The following is a 13,919-nucleotide window of genomic DNA, read 5'->3' on the forward strand; positions in this document are numbered from 1 at the left end:
CTTAGTGGAAAGTGCTGTGTGATTGAAACAAGGAAGCACAGCATTGAGTGTGGATGATGAACTGCATAATACAGATGTTTTTGTCGTGTTTGTGTTCCCCTAGCTAACAAGATGACAACATCCATCCACTTGTAATTCCATTCTAGTTTTATTGTTATCTGTAGACTCCACATCATGAAATTTAGGCGATGCAGGAACAATTTACGCCTCTGCCAGCTATCAGGAATAGTGCAGTAACAGTGCAGTGGTTACCGTGGGAACAGAGAGATATTTAGTGAGAGATGTTTAAAGCCCTCCCGCTGTGTGTCTGCTAGTTGGGAGACAGGACAGGCTCCAGTGCGTGCAGAAAATGGAAAATATGCCACATAGTTTCCAAATTATGCTCAGGCTGTGCTGCTTTTCTCCCCTTCCTCCCCTTCCTCCCCTTTTCCCCCTTTGTAGTTTAGTCTGATCCTGTGTTGACTTTCGCCAGAGTCAAATACTGCCGAGAGGTGGTCAGCATGAAAACACACACACACACACACAAAAGTCGACAGGCCAATTAGATTTGAGGCCCTGGGATTTCCAGTCAATCTGCTCAGAATAACTGCACGTGTGATCATTAAGAACTTTCTAATCTGGGTTAATGACTCCTGTACCTGTTCTTTTTTAGAGGTGCCTGCTTTGTCACATGCAGCAGCAGTCAGAAGAGAAGTAGCACTTATAACACAGAGGTGGTTTGTGGTTTGGTTTCTGACAAGGTTATTGTGGTCACAGAGAGACTGACTGCCCTCTATAAGTGCCATGATGTTGTAATTTCATTTTAGTAGCTTGTGTTTATGTGTATGTCATTTGACATTTTTTTATAACTGCTGTAATACATATGTAAGTGCCGTGTAGGCATGTTGATGTTGAGGCCATGTGTTTATATTTTTTCTGACAAACTTTAAAAAAACGTCTCTGGATCTCTGAGTGAGTTTGCCAAGAACAACCAGAGATAATTTAATGCCCAAGTAACATTCAGTAAAATGAATGTCTGTGGTTGGTCTGAGAGAACACAAGTGGGACAGATGGACCGCTTGGCCTCACTCAGGGGTATAATCCGCAGGGGACGGCGGGTGAATCGAAACAGCTGAGGTGGAGCTGTGCAAACACAGCAGTTCTTGTCTGACCTCCATTGTCTCAGCCAAAGCAGGGCAAAAGCATCCTCATCTTGTATGAATGTAGGCGATGATGTAGCATACAGAGAGACATCTTATATGAGAATTAGAAGAGAGGGAGATTTGCTATCAAGAAAACAAGATAGCTACAGTGTTGAGGGGTTGAGAAGAGAGAGGGAGCTAGAGGAGTCGGTTGGAGCCAAAAATTTTGGGTCATTCTCTGGAAAGAATGAGGAGCTCTCTCCCCAATGATGTCAGTGTTGGAACAGCGGCTGTACCACATGACATCATCCAGAGGTTTCCTTGGTATCCGCTGATAGACCGTCTAAGGCTGATGGTGTAAACAGGAGGGGGGGTGGCCATGTGTGGGGAGGAAAGGTAACAAAGTGCGGAGATGAGAAGAAGACTGAGGTTTAGAGATGGAATGAGTGGGAGAGATAAAGGCCGTGTGATAGGAGTAAGGGTTTGGAAAGCTTTTAATAGGACTGAGATGAAGCGAGTTGTGGGGCTCCCATGGTGCAGGCAGAGCCAGGAAAAAGTAGTAAAAACATGCACACGTGAACTTGATGCTCATAATGGGCTTTCATATTGTAATGACCTGATGAGTTTTAAAAATCCTGTTCTCTCATTTTACCTCAGGACTTTTCGTCATTTTTCCCCATATGGACTTGCGGCCCTTGACTTTTTTGCCATACTTAGTTGTTTTTGTAAAGCTATAGTGTCTCTAGTTTTTGTCTGTTATTTTTTAATGTAAAAAAAAAAGTTCTTGGTGTCAAAAGCTGAAACAGTTTGGTATAACAGCTTCTCTCCCGGAGTCTAGAGCAGACCTGGAAATTTGATGCTCTGCTCGGGCTTTCATGACTGCACTGCTGCAACAAAAATTATTGTTTTGAAACGCTGCAAGGTTTCTGACTTTCTCAGTGTTAGTCTGTGTTTTTCTTTGGTTTTGGTTCGTGGGTTTTTCACTAAACTTTATTGAAAAAGCACCAGCCAGTGTACTTTAAAACTGAGAGTCGGCCCAGAGTTTGTTTTTTTGTTCTTTTCTTTCTTTTTTTCCGCTCTGTAACAAGCTTTTGTGCCATTATCTTGGCTGACATGACCACAAGAGGGCGCATAATTACGTACATACTGGTCAGTTTGATTGCCTTCAAATTTGGCTAATGCAGCCCCTAAAATAACAATAAATCTGAAGCAACAAGCATTTGACAAATATTCTATTTCTATGTGTGAAATGCTACAGACTGAAATATCAGTCCTGTCTGATTCAATGCAGATTAACTAGTGTTATGTATTGATTATTAAACTATATGTTCTTGGCTGGTGATTTTGGTACTCAGTGCTGATGTCACCTTCTTTAAACATTGTGTGTTATCTTGTCCATGCATCGCCGAGAGAGCACAGTGCTTTTATACTAGGCTAGACTTCAGTAGCCCCAGGGAAGATGGAGTTTCCAGCATGGATAATTAAGTGAATTTCCCTAACTCATGTCAGATGTTTGTCTTTCGCCCCCATATTCTCTGTATTTTTCCTTTACTGTGTCAGCAAAGCCCTGAAGTGTGCCCTCAGCAATTTTTTTAATGTAGATTTCAGCAAATGGCCAAGCCAAACACTGAGAATCTACGTCTGTTAGGTGAGGGGAGCCGGTCTGGTTTCCACCATCCTGAAAGGACGGGAAATGGGGAATATGGCTGCCCACAGTCCTTGGAGGCACAGGATTAGAAACTTATACAGCGAGAAGTGTTATGGGGGCTGGGGAACGGAAGGGGGGAATAGTGGAGGTGACCCAGAGGGAATCCAAAAACAGGACGGTGTCAATGAGGTGAGGGGATGGTTAGGGTGCTGTGTAGGGGGATAAGTGGGGTGGCAGACTGGTCTGTTGTTCTTGGCAGCGACTCTGAGAATTGAGATCTGGAGGGGAAAGTGAATGTGGGTGACAATGTCTGGCGAAGGAGTCGAATTCCTCTGACCATACATACACAAACAATGCAGATAATGTATGTCTGCTTTGTTTGAGTGTCCGTGTGCCTTTTTTGTGTTACGTTATTGCCCCTTTGCAGTGGGCTGCAGCGTGTCGTTAGATGTCTGCGGTTAGGTTGGAGAATACCCAGGCACTGGGACTGTGAATGTGCTGGTGTGGGCTGGCAGTGCGACCAATGCCTGGCTCAAACCTCAGGGGTGACTGTGTAAACATGTTGTGAAAGTAGCTCGCCTCTAAAATGCTGCAGACCTCCCAGAGTCTTATCCTGCTCTGTGAGGCCCTCCTACCCATTTTCCTTTGCTGACATCTAACCAGGAAAAATAGAGGTGAAAACTTGAGTTTTTCTTCTTTAAGCTGTTGTTTTAGTCTTGTGTGAGGCGTAAAAGGTAAACAGAGCCATTATCAGGTGTCCCTGGGGATATGGAGGAATAATGAGCATTGCTTTCTGCTGTTTATTTCATGGTATGCTGCTCTAAGCCCAAGGAAATTTCATGGGACGCTGAGCCCAGCTCCCCCCTAAACTGTTCAGCAGGGGGCTGCCTGACATCACCTCAAGACCTTACTCTAATCAAAATAAGCCTTTGTTGGTCTCTTTTCACCTCAGGCCTGAAGTGTGTGTGTGTGAGAGAGAGTGAAAAACTCAATAGGAAGAAGGTACCCTTGTTGCTCGTATAAAATTTGACCCATGTTGTGATGATTCGGAAAATGATGCATTATCGTTTTTCAAGTCAGTGCAGGGAACACAATGAACTCTGTCCACCCTCCCTGATTGTGGGTCAGATTCATATGAAGACAGATGTTTGGCTTTGTGCTCACCAGAGCTCTCTCCTGCCCCCATCTGGACAGAACCAGAAAACCTAATGGGAATTCTATGTGTGGGGGCAAAACAGGGTGAGGCTGAGGAATGAACAGCTGATAGATGCTTTATGTGAGAAAATGCTCTTTTAGTATTATCATTGATGAGTGTTTGCTGTGTCTCTAAAATGTAGATTTAAGCTGCAGTCACCTGTGAATTGTGTATTCAGCAGGTTTTTTGACAACAGGAACCATGTCAAGAGAGGTCACAGCCTCAGGCAGCGGCTTTTCCAGCGGGCCTCAACATGAGAAGAGTGTTGGCCAGTAGCAGAGTCATATTTCAGTGGAGTCAAGGGGAGATGCTGACAGCGGCAGCCCTGTTATTGTCTGAAAACTCTGCCTTAAGCACCACTTGTATGTGCCACATGATGCTCCAGTGTGGAAAAATGTCACTGTCCCTTCTCTATCAGGAAAGATGATTGCATATGTTTTATGGTTCCCACTGAGTTTTGGGCGTGATGCTGTAATTCCAGTGTTTTTTCGACTGCTTGGTGAGCTCTGTTTGGGTGTGGGATCGGTGGTGCATGTCTGCAGTCGCATTCAGTGCTTATTCTCACAATCAAGGTATATTTTTGGTTTGCCTCTGAGTCACGAATCAGCTCCCATTGATGTGACTTTTGAGGTAAGGAATAAGCTGCAATTTCCTGTTGTTTTTAAACTCGCCAATCAACCTTGTTACACACTGTAACCCTGACTCAGCATATACAGTAGTTGCAGTGCAATCAAAATATAGCGCCACAGCTCCCATTTACAGTAATGGGGTAAATAAATATCTTGTGCTTTAATGTGTTCGTATACTAAGTTGACCATTCAGCAGTGCCAGAATACAAAATGAGGAATATATTTGCATTAGCATACAGCTGGAGTACGGTATAGGAATATTTACTGCATTCCTACATCTGTAGGAGAGTGACTTATATAACGCTTGGCACCATGATCTGTCGGCTGACGTGTGGTGAAAAGTGAAGCTCTGAAATGAGAACCAGCTTCAGTGGTTGTTACAGTTGTTACATATATATATACTGTATATTATATAGTTCATCACTTATTGATTGGATGGGACATATTTCCACAGTCAAATCAACTTTTCCCATCTTTTTTCCCAACAAAATGGCCTCAGCACAGTGCCTGCATGTGCACTGAGATCAAGCGGTTGTCGTCACTTTGCAGGCGAGGTTTGACTTGAGGGTTGATGATATTATGTCTCTCAGGCCATCACCTTCTACTGTGTGGTGGTTTCTAGCTATGAAGCTTGCAGCAGCAGTTCTCAGGGTTATTCACCTACGATATATCACTTCTGTTTCAAACAAATTTGGCCAAAATAAACAGAAACTTTTCCTTTAGTCAGAATGGATACAGTTGGGCAGCACTGTATCAGCTGACAGATAGCCCTGTGAAATATGTTCAATGCCATCAGAGACACTTATCTTCATTTTTTTATAAAGGGAGTCTGGCAGGGACACTCTAGTGTAGAAATACTGTGTAATTGCATTATGAGAAAAACTATTATGGCGCCTAACCCTAAACTTGAGGACACGCAGACTCTGCTGCATTCTTTTTCTCCTCTCCTCTTTCTTCTAAATCTGTGCTTGTCCATCTGAAGTTGGTTTTGTGCTGTGCTGAGTTTCTGGCTTTCCTTTTTATAGTCTAAAACTTTTAACAGAGAATAAAACTTCACATGGCTGGAACTGGTCGTGCTGGATGTGATCTAAACTTGACTGCTCAGCTCAGGGCCACATTCCCATTTAAGCGTCTTCTCATCTCTCTTTTCCACTCTCACATACCTTTTTTTTTAGAGTTAGAACCATCTGATGTAGCCATCATCCTGCATAAATGCACATTTTTCTTTCTAGATATGTGCACGCCTCGTTCTTTCTCTGTGTACATGTCACACATCATTTGATGCGTTCTGCCGTGATGTCCACAGTGCAGTGAAGATGTTCTCATTGAAGCTTGAGGTGTTTAATTAATTATCTCATCTTGGCAAACTTTGGATCACACCACTTGTGGTCATAATCTACCCTGACATTCCGCTGGCTGCTCTGGGTGATGAAGGAAAAACAAAGTGGTGAAAAGAAAAAGCACAAGAATGGCATGTGAATAGGAAAGCAGTTGCATCGCTCCAGACAGAGCAGCGTGGCTGTTTTGTTGTACAGGGGGCTTATTTCTTATGTGTGACCTCATTTCAAACACTGAATTCCCATCATCCCCTCACGGCGCAGCTGTGACACTCCGTTTTGTTTGAATAAGTGAGACAGAGCAACAAAATGATACCAAGTCTGGCCTTCTTATGGATTGCAACCTTAGACAAATGGCTCTGAGTTATCCATTAGAAAGTTTCCTGGGAGCTCAGAGTTTATAGCTGTGTGAGTGCTGTGTAATGGTTACTCCAGTCTTTCTCTTTGGGAGGAAAGGATTTGTTTTCCTGCATCCATGATTAACCCTGCTGATACCATAAGCCGAGGACGAAGCAGGAAGCGCCGTCTTGTGAAGTGTTTTGTGAGGGATTTTAAAGGATCGGAGACAGGGAGTTGTGTGTGGTATGCTCGCTCTGGGATTGATGCTCCTCAGTGAACTGTCACTGGTTAGACCACAAATGCAATCCATTTCTGTTTGTCAGAAAAGAGAGCTATCCATGGAGAATTTCAGCTGGAAAGACATGTTGAAGGATTTCAGACTTTTGGCAATTGGACATAATTAAAAACACTTTGTCCTCTGTGGCGGTCTGTTCCCATACTTGTCGCTTCATGACCCCCCCCCCCCTGAAAATATATTTGTTTGACACGGTTATTTGATTGATGTGGTATGACATCACTGGGGTTGGGACTGTGATCGAGACGTGTTTGGATAGATGCAGAACAGCATTTTGGTGCCATATGCATTCTTTTCAAAAACATGTGGCAGAAACACCCGGCTCCCTGTGTAGCCTGGGGATCCTTCTGAGCCTCTGCTTTTCCTCTCTTGTCCTCTCTTGTTCTTCTTTCTATCAGTCTTCCCTGTTCTGTCTCCCTTTGTTTGTTTTCTCTTGTTTTAAATATCTCCACTTCTCCACCTACCACACCTCATCTCAAAACATGCATACATCTTTTTAAGTCAAATATCTCAGGTCGCTGTCTGCCCCGGCAGGTCTGCTCCTGTACTCCATGTTGCATTCATTTTACACAATCAGCTTGAAGGCAAAATATCTCGTGTCCCATGCAGATCAGTGCTGGGCTTCATTCATCTTGTGTTTTATGTTGTTGTGCACAGCGACATGAAGTCAGTTGTTCTCTACACGGTTTGCTGTAAGCTTGTCTCACAATCTGGTGCTCAGCTCCTGGAACCATGACAACGTTCTTCATGATTTAGTCACCCTTAGATTCCCTGGTCTTGACCTAGTTTCAGCAGTATCACGTGCAGATGTAGATGCCTCTAGTTCCGCCCCACAGGCCAAAGAGTACATGTTTCCATCGTTTCTGGTTGTTTATTTACATGAATGACTTTTAACTGTGTTTAATAAATCTAACGACTTCCTGTTTCTTGTGGTTTTCAGGGAGAAATCCAGCAGCTAATGATTGTAGCAGACCATCGTGCTGCCTATGACTACTGTGAGCACTACAGCCCCGATTGTGAAGTGCCAGTGCCTGACCAGCCGCAGAACCAAGACCCAAACACAGACGAATACGTAAGTAATATAAGAGCACAAAGTGCAGCTTTGTAAACACAAGGCTGCCTATTTTTATTTTTCCATATTAAATAATACTGGACATGGTGGAAAGCAGTGGTTATCTGGCTGACCTTGCTTAGGGAAGTTGATTAGCCTTAATCCATAATTGTCTCTAATACTCAAATCAGATCTTAGTTGGATCCTGTGCTGAAAAGAGCCTCTCAGCTTATGCAAGAGAACTGCAATGTGCCAGAGGAAAGTGCTGAATGGTAGGAACGAGGTTATCAGGCTGTGCAATTAGTTAATAATGTGAAGGAATGATGTTGTGCCTGCCTAAGCCTTCATCCCAGCACTGTACACTGTTTTCCGCACTGAATGCTGATATACTGCATGAATGCTAATTTAATGTGTGTAGAAGAAGTGTTACACTATGAACAGGAAGCCCTTCTTCTTGACCTGTCACTTTGCCTGGGGGTCTGCAAAGTGTACAAATACTTGACCTGCTTTTTTCGTCCTAAAGATAGACTCATTAAGGGTGGAAAAAGTGATTTGTCATTCAGTAGTTGCAAGTTACAACAGGGAGCTACAGCATGAGGCTTCTGCCAGAAGAAGGCATTCCTGTGTGCTTCTGATCGATGGCCAGCCTGTTGCACATACATCAGCCAGCCAGGAGCAACAGAGCAGTGGATCATGTTTAAAAATCATGTTGTTAATAATTAATTGTTATTCCTATTTCTCTCAGTCACATTCTCGCTCAATGTAAATGCAATGTTTTCCTCCTTTAGCACACAGAGGAGGACAACTACTACTATGAATACCCTTACTATGACGACATGGATGGCAAGCCTTACGAATCAACTTCTGATACTGAGACGACCACAGAAAAAGTCAAGGTAGCCTATAAGTAAATGCTCCCAATGGAATCAAGCCAAAGCCTAATTAATTAGTAATCAATTACCTCTATGCATTACAGGTCACAGATGGAGGCAGTGTGGTAACTACAGTAGAGGAGGCTAGGAGAGGTGGCTCTGGCGGCACCGGTGGCAGAATCGTGACCTCTGTCTCCACCGGCTCATCCTCCAGCTCGTCTTCTGGCACGTCCTCTGGCTCATCCTCCAGCTCGTCCTCCGGCTCATCATCATCATCCAGCAGCTCTTCAGCGAGCTCTTCTGGCACTGCCACTGGAGGAGGTGACGCCTATGGAGAGGAGACCAGCCCTTATGACAGCTATGATGGCTACGGTAACTACGAGGGCTACTATGATGAGTCCACGGCCGCACCTGACAGCGACACCTCTCGACGTGTCACCATCACCAGTGTTGGTACCGGGGGAGAGCTGGACTTGGGCACTGGAGGGACGGTCGACCTTGGCACCGGGAGTGTGGTTGAGAGAAAGGTTGTCACCGGTGGTGGTGGATCTACAGTTACAATCATCAGCAATAAAACATCAGTAGGTTGACATTGATAATTGTGCGGGATTAATGTGTGGGATAAACTCGTGGTATAATCTGCTAATTCTTGGGGGGGGGTGTCATGTTTTGCTTCATTATTTGTTTACAGAAGAAGCTGCTGTTGAATAACTGTATCTGTTTCAATAGGTAGGAAGTTCCTATGACTATGGCGATGGATATGATTATGGGGTGGAAACCCACTACACCGCTGGTGGAGGTGGCAGCAGCAGCAGCACTGGACACATCGGTGGCGGTGGTGGTAGCAGCAGTACAGTCCATGTCAGTGGAGGAGGAGGAGGAGGAGGCAGCAGCAGTAGCAGCACTGTGCAGATCGGCGGTGGAGGAGGCGGCAGCAGCAGCACTTCCACCATCACCATTGGGGGTGGTTCTGCCAGAGGAGGAGGATCTGTATCTGTCAGCGGCGGCTCTGTTTCTGTAGGAGGTGGTTCGGTATCTGCGGGAGGATCTTCCTCCTCTGGAGGTGGATCAGCCAGTGCTGGTGCCGGTGCTGGTGGGTCCATCGCCACTGGCACGGGCCTTGGTTTGGACGGTGAGGGTGACTACACTGATCTGGATAAGTTCAAGGAGGAGCACATCTCCGACTATGATGACTTAGATGCCTACGACAACTACGGAGATCTGGATTACACTGAAAAAGAGGGCAAATTGCTGCCTGCCTCGACCGATGAGCTCTACGGACAGGTAAAAAAATTGTGGAAGAATATACTGTCAAAGACTTGAAGAAGATGAGCATGATGATGAGGATGAAGGGGGCTGATTTTGTTTGTTTGTGTGTTTTGGCATGCAGGTTGACGGCGCTCGTGGCGAGAAGGGACAGAAGGGAGAGCCTGCTGTTATTGAGCCTGTGAGTATCACTATTTGAACAACATACTCGAGCAACAGATGCAGGCTGCACATGTGCACATGAGTCTATATCAGCACATATGTGTGATCCACATCCAAACACAATCCTTGGGTAGATCTGAATCTTTACCGAAACACCGGGCCTACCAGACTCATGGACTCTCATGGTATCTTTGTGCAAGGCTGTTCATCAAGACTTACAGCCTAAATATTTGGAGAACAGCCATGCAGGGATTGTCAATAATCTCTAAACACAGTGTGGGTAGTGTGTAAACAGAGGGGAAGATGGAGGAAGGGAAGAGTTTTCCTCCTTCTTTGCCAAAAAAACTAAGCTTTGTCTAATTACAAACAGGTTGAACACAACAAATGCTGATGTGTTCAGGTAATATTGTGAAAACAAAGATGACTTATTATGCATGTTTGCAAATCACAAAAGGGATGTATACATCTCTCGTACAACTACAGCTGTTTCATGTCAACCAAACGACACAGAGCTCCACTAAACGTACATGCGGCCTGTGTGACGGAGTGTCCTCGTGTTTACATGTGAGAGCAGGGAGGAATTGTGTGTTTTGAGGTCCACTTCCTTCATGACCCTTTGTGTATTAAAAGTGTGAAAGTGAGCTTGAGGACAAGTTTGTCTCATGTAAATTGTTTTTGTGAAGATCCAGCTGAGACATACACACACTGCAGGCAAACTATAGGCATACCCTCAGGGAGTGTTGAAGATCAGTTGCAGAGATCAAACTGTTCATCTTTGGGGGGTTAAATAAGGAAGAAAATGGTTTTCTATCCTCAATTTCTATCCCCATTGTGGGATTAATAAAGATATTCTTAATCTTAATCTTAATCTTAAACCAGGACAAAACAAAATCTTACCAAGAGCTGTAACAATGCCAATTTTGCCTGCATATGAATATGTCCAGAGCCCATGCATAAAGTGGTTTTATGTTGGAATATGTGAGCAAAGAGCTCTTTTGACAATCATTTATCTCTTTGAAATGATAGCACTTCCCTCAGTTCGTCCAGGTAGAGGAGACCCTCAAGGTATCTTTGCTTTTGTTTGCAGTTGTTCAGTCTTTGGATTAATTGCAAGCATACCTGAAATGACAGGCTGGAATGTACATTAAGATGGGAGCTTGATAGGCTAGTGTGTTGGGACATGCCATGTGTATTCAGCTCTTTTTGTATTAATGAACCTAATGCATTTCTGTGTTTGTGTGTTTCAGGGAATGTTAGTAGAAGGTCCCCCTGGGCCTGAAGGGCCAACAGTAAGTCTCTAATTCTGCCTCTCTTAACTCCCTCCTGTCTGTGTCCTATTTTATTTTAAAGATCTGCTAATAAAGAAAAACTGACAGAGGTCATCCTATCTTTGGCGATACTGCAGTTGTGAATTCCTGATGCAAAAGGAGTGACTAAATACAAATCCTCTCAAGAGATATAGGCTTGCTCACATGGTATTTATTCAGGGAGTTTTTTCTTCTGGCGGATTTGCTTCTGATACCCTGCAGATGGAGTCCTCCAGAGGCCAGCCATTCAAGCGTTGAGCTGCAGTATAGACAAATAAAGAGTGCCTCACAAAAAGATTTACAACTCAGCAGGATAACCCACATTGCCACATGCATTACTTTCTCCTGTCTGTGACCACTTTGCATTGTGTGTGTGTGTACATATGGAAGCCAATTAATAATCTTCTGTTTAAAATAGGGTCTCCCCGGACCCCCGGGTGCTTCTGGCCCACCAGGCAGTTCTGGAGATCCAGGAGAGAGGGTGGGTAGACATTTTTGTATGTCTCAGGAAATACACACTTTCTGCCTGTGTGCCTGTCTTACTTACATGTGTTGATTTCCATCTAAGGGTCCTCCGGGTCGTCCTGGTCTTCCTGGTGCTGATGGTCTTCCAGGACCCCCTGGAACTGTCCTGATGCTGCCTGTAAGTAAATGACATTTGTTTGAAAGAAATGGTGAAAAGAAGTGAAATGGGAAAAGCTGTTTTTTTAATGTTTAGCGCCAAAACATTTTCCATGGCTTTATAGTCATGTTTAGCCTCGTTTAATGCCAAGTATGATGTGTCTTCCTCTGTTTTATCAATAAGTCTGACACGTGTTTTACACTGTGCACTAGAATGAGGGGGATTTCCTATGAAACCATTTTTGATGGACCATAGAAATAAATATTTAATTTGCACTTTAGCAGCCCCTAGTGGTGTGTTAAGTGAGGTAACCTGTGGCTCGATCACCAGTAGTCCTCGATTTGAGTTGTTAGGCAAGATCAATTTAAATATTTCAAACTTATTTCACATTCTTCAGCCAAATTTTAAGCTATCGGGTGTCTGTCTCCAGGAAGTCGTCTGGCTTTAGACAGGAAGCAAAGCAAACGCAGTCAGGTCTCTTTCTGTAGCTTCAGCTGCATCTAATGACTCAACTACAGCAGCTACTGCAGCGGCATCCTAACGACTTCCTACGACGTCTACCTTCTCTGCTTCTCTGCTTCTTTTCCCTGTACTTGGAAGATGTCTGACACTGCCGTCGTTGCAGCTGATTAGTTGTGCAGATGTGAAGTTTGTGGTTTCAGGGGTCCATAGAGCTGTCTGACTGAGCCATGTGGCAAGCTCTGTCTGGACAGTAACTTAAGTTGTTCTGGTCTATCCATTGGCAGGAAGCACCACTTGAAATCTGATCCGTAAGCTCCAAGTCTAATGAGAAACATGCATTGTTGTTTCACTCTTGTTTCAGCAGAACACTTTTTCCTTTTTTTTGGCCCATACTGTTGAAAATGTGATGGCAAAACTTAACATGAGCAGAGCATCTTCCCTTTATTATTCAGTGTTAAACACAGTTATGTACTTCCCATCTTCTTTTTGTTTGTTTCTTGGCCTTAATAATCAGCTGTTTGACGCAGTAGAACATTTTGTTCAAGGTTTGTTGGACTCAGCAGAAAAGTAGACTGAAGACGAAACTGTGGTATTGGCACAATAGTTGTGTTTTTTTTTCCTGTTTATGGTGGTTGAGCTGCAGTTGATCTGATGCAGCCCTCATGTTCGAAATCAGCTGTTTGTGTTTTGCTTCTTGGTAACGATGTGATTTTGAAATCCTGCACTGTGTTTCGCTGTTGTATTGCTGTGTATCTGCAGCCTGATGAGAACTGTGTCATGAAATCCAACCTGAGTTGCTTGGCCCGAACAAACCTGAGCCTGGATATTGAACTCTGTTGTGTAATGCTGGCTTGTCACCACCAGATGGCAGTAGAATTTGAACCTCAGGGGTGCTGGTTTGACAGCTGGCGATTGATGATTAGTTCAGCATCTGTTGCATTTTTGTTTTTTTCAAAATGGGAACACTGTATAAAAAAAATATCGTTGGAATATCTATGAAGTATTTTCTTTTTTCCACGTGTTTTTGTTTCCTATTTTGTGTATATTGATTTCTCTTTTACTGGAGTGAAATATCACCAACCTGTCATTCCCTCCATAGTTCAGATTCAGCTCTGGAGGTGACTCTGGACAGAAGGGACCTGCTATGTCAGCACAAGAGGCCCAGATGCAAGCCATCATGCAGCAGGCTAGGGTAAGAGATCATAACCTAACCACATACATACTGTGCTAATATATGTTATACTTTTTTACTGTTCATTTCTTTGCATCATATCTTTGTTGAAGTGTTGCAGTTTCTTATTTATAGCACATTTCATACCCTGTTGTTGCTCATTTATTATTCATTTTCATTATTTTCATAATTTCATTGGTGTCCCTGTGGGTAGCTTGCAAGCATGTATAATTCATACACAGCCACACGTAGAACACAGCAACACGACACAAATAAATGTAAATAGTTATGTCAGTGCTGCTTCTAATCTTACGCCAGCGACTGTAAAATTCAGCTTTTCTGCATCATGTTGTTTCATCTTATTTCTCATGCTCTCCTTTCAGCTGGCTATGCGTGGCCCTACAGGTCCAATGGGTTTGACTGGCAGACCTGGCCCTCTGGT

The 13,919-nt window shown here is 43.8% G+C and overlaps 1 protein-coding gene across 2 annotated transcripts in view; it reads left to right on the forward strand.

Annotated features, from left to right (window-relative positions):
* col5a1 (procollagen, type V, alpha 1) overlaps positions 1 to 13,919 on the forward strand; it is a 57,948-nt gene that overhangs the window by 18,936 nt on the left and 25,093 nt on the right. For both annotated transcript variants that reach the window (XM_028417149.1, XM_028417148.1), the window contains exons 5-14: positions 7,505 to 7,636; positions 8,404 to 8,511; positions 8,592 to 9,068; positions 9,217 to 9,771; positions 9,878 to 9,934; positions 11,163 to 11,204; positions 11,641 to 11,703; positions 11,791 to 11,865; positions 13,406 to 13,498; positions 13,861 to 13,917. In XM_028417149.1, coding sequence (XP_028272950.1) covers positions 7,505 to 7,636; positions 8,404 to 8,511; positions 8,592 to 9,068; positions 9,217 to 9,771; positions 9,878 to 9,934; positions 11,163 to 11,204; positions 11,641 to 11,703; positions 11,791 to 11,865; positions 13,406 to 13,498; positions 13,861 to 13,917 — 1,659 coding nt within the window. The remainder of the gene's footprint in view (positions 1 to 7,504; positions 7,637 to 8,403; positions 8,512 to 8,591; positions 9,069 to 9,216; positions 9,772 to 9,877; positions 9,935 to 11,162; positions 11,205 to 11,640; positions 11,704 to 11,790; positions 11,866 to 13,405; positions 13,499 to 13,860; positions 13,918 to 13,919) is intronic.

Source organism: Parambassis ranga, chromosome 12 (genome assembly GCF_900634625.1).
Source record: "Parambassis ranga chromosome 12, fParRan2.1, whole genome shotgun sequence".
Taxonomy (NCBI): Eukaryota; Metazoa; Chordata; class Actinopteri; family Ambassidae; genus Parambassis; species Parambassis ranga.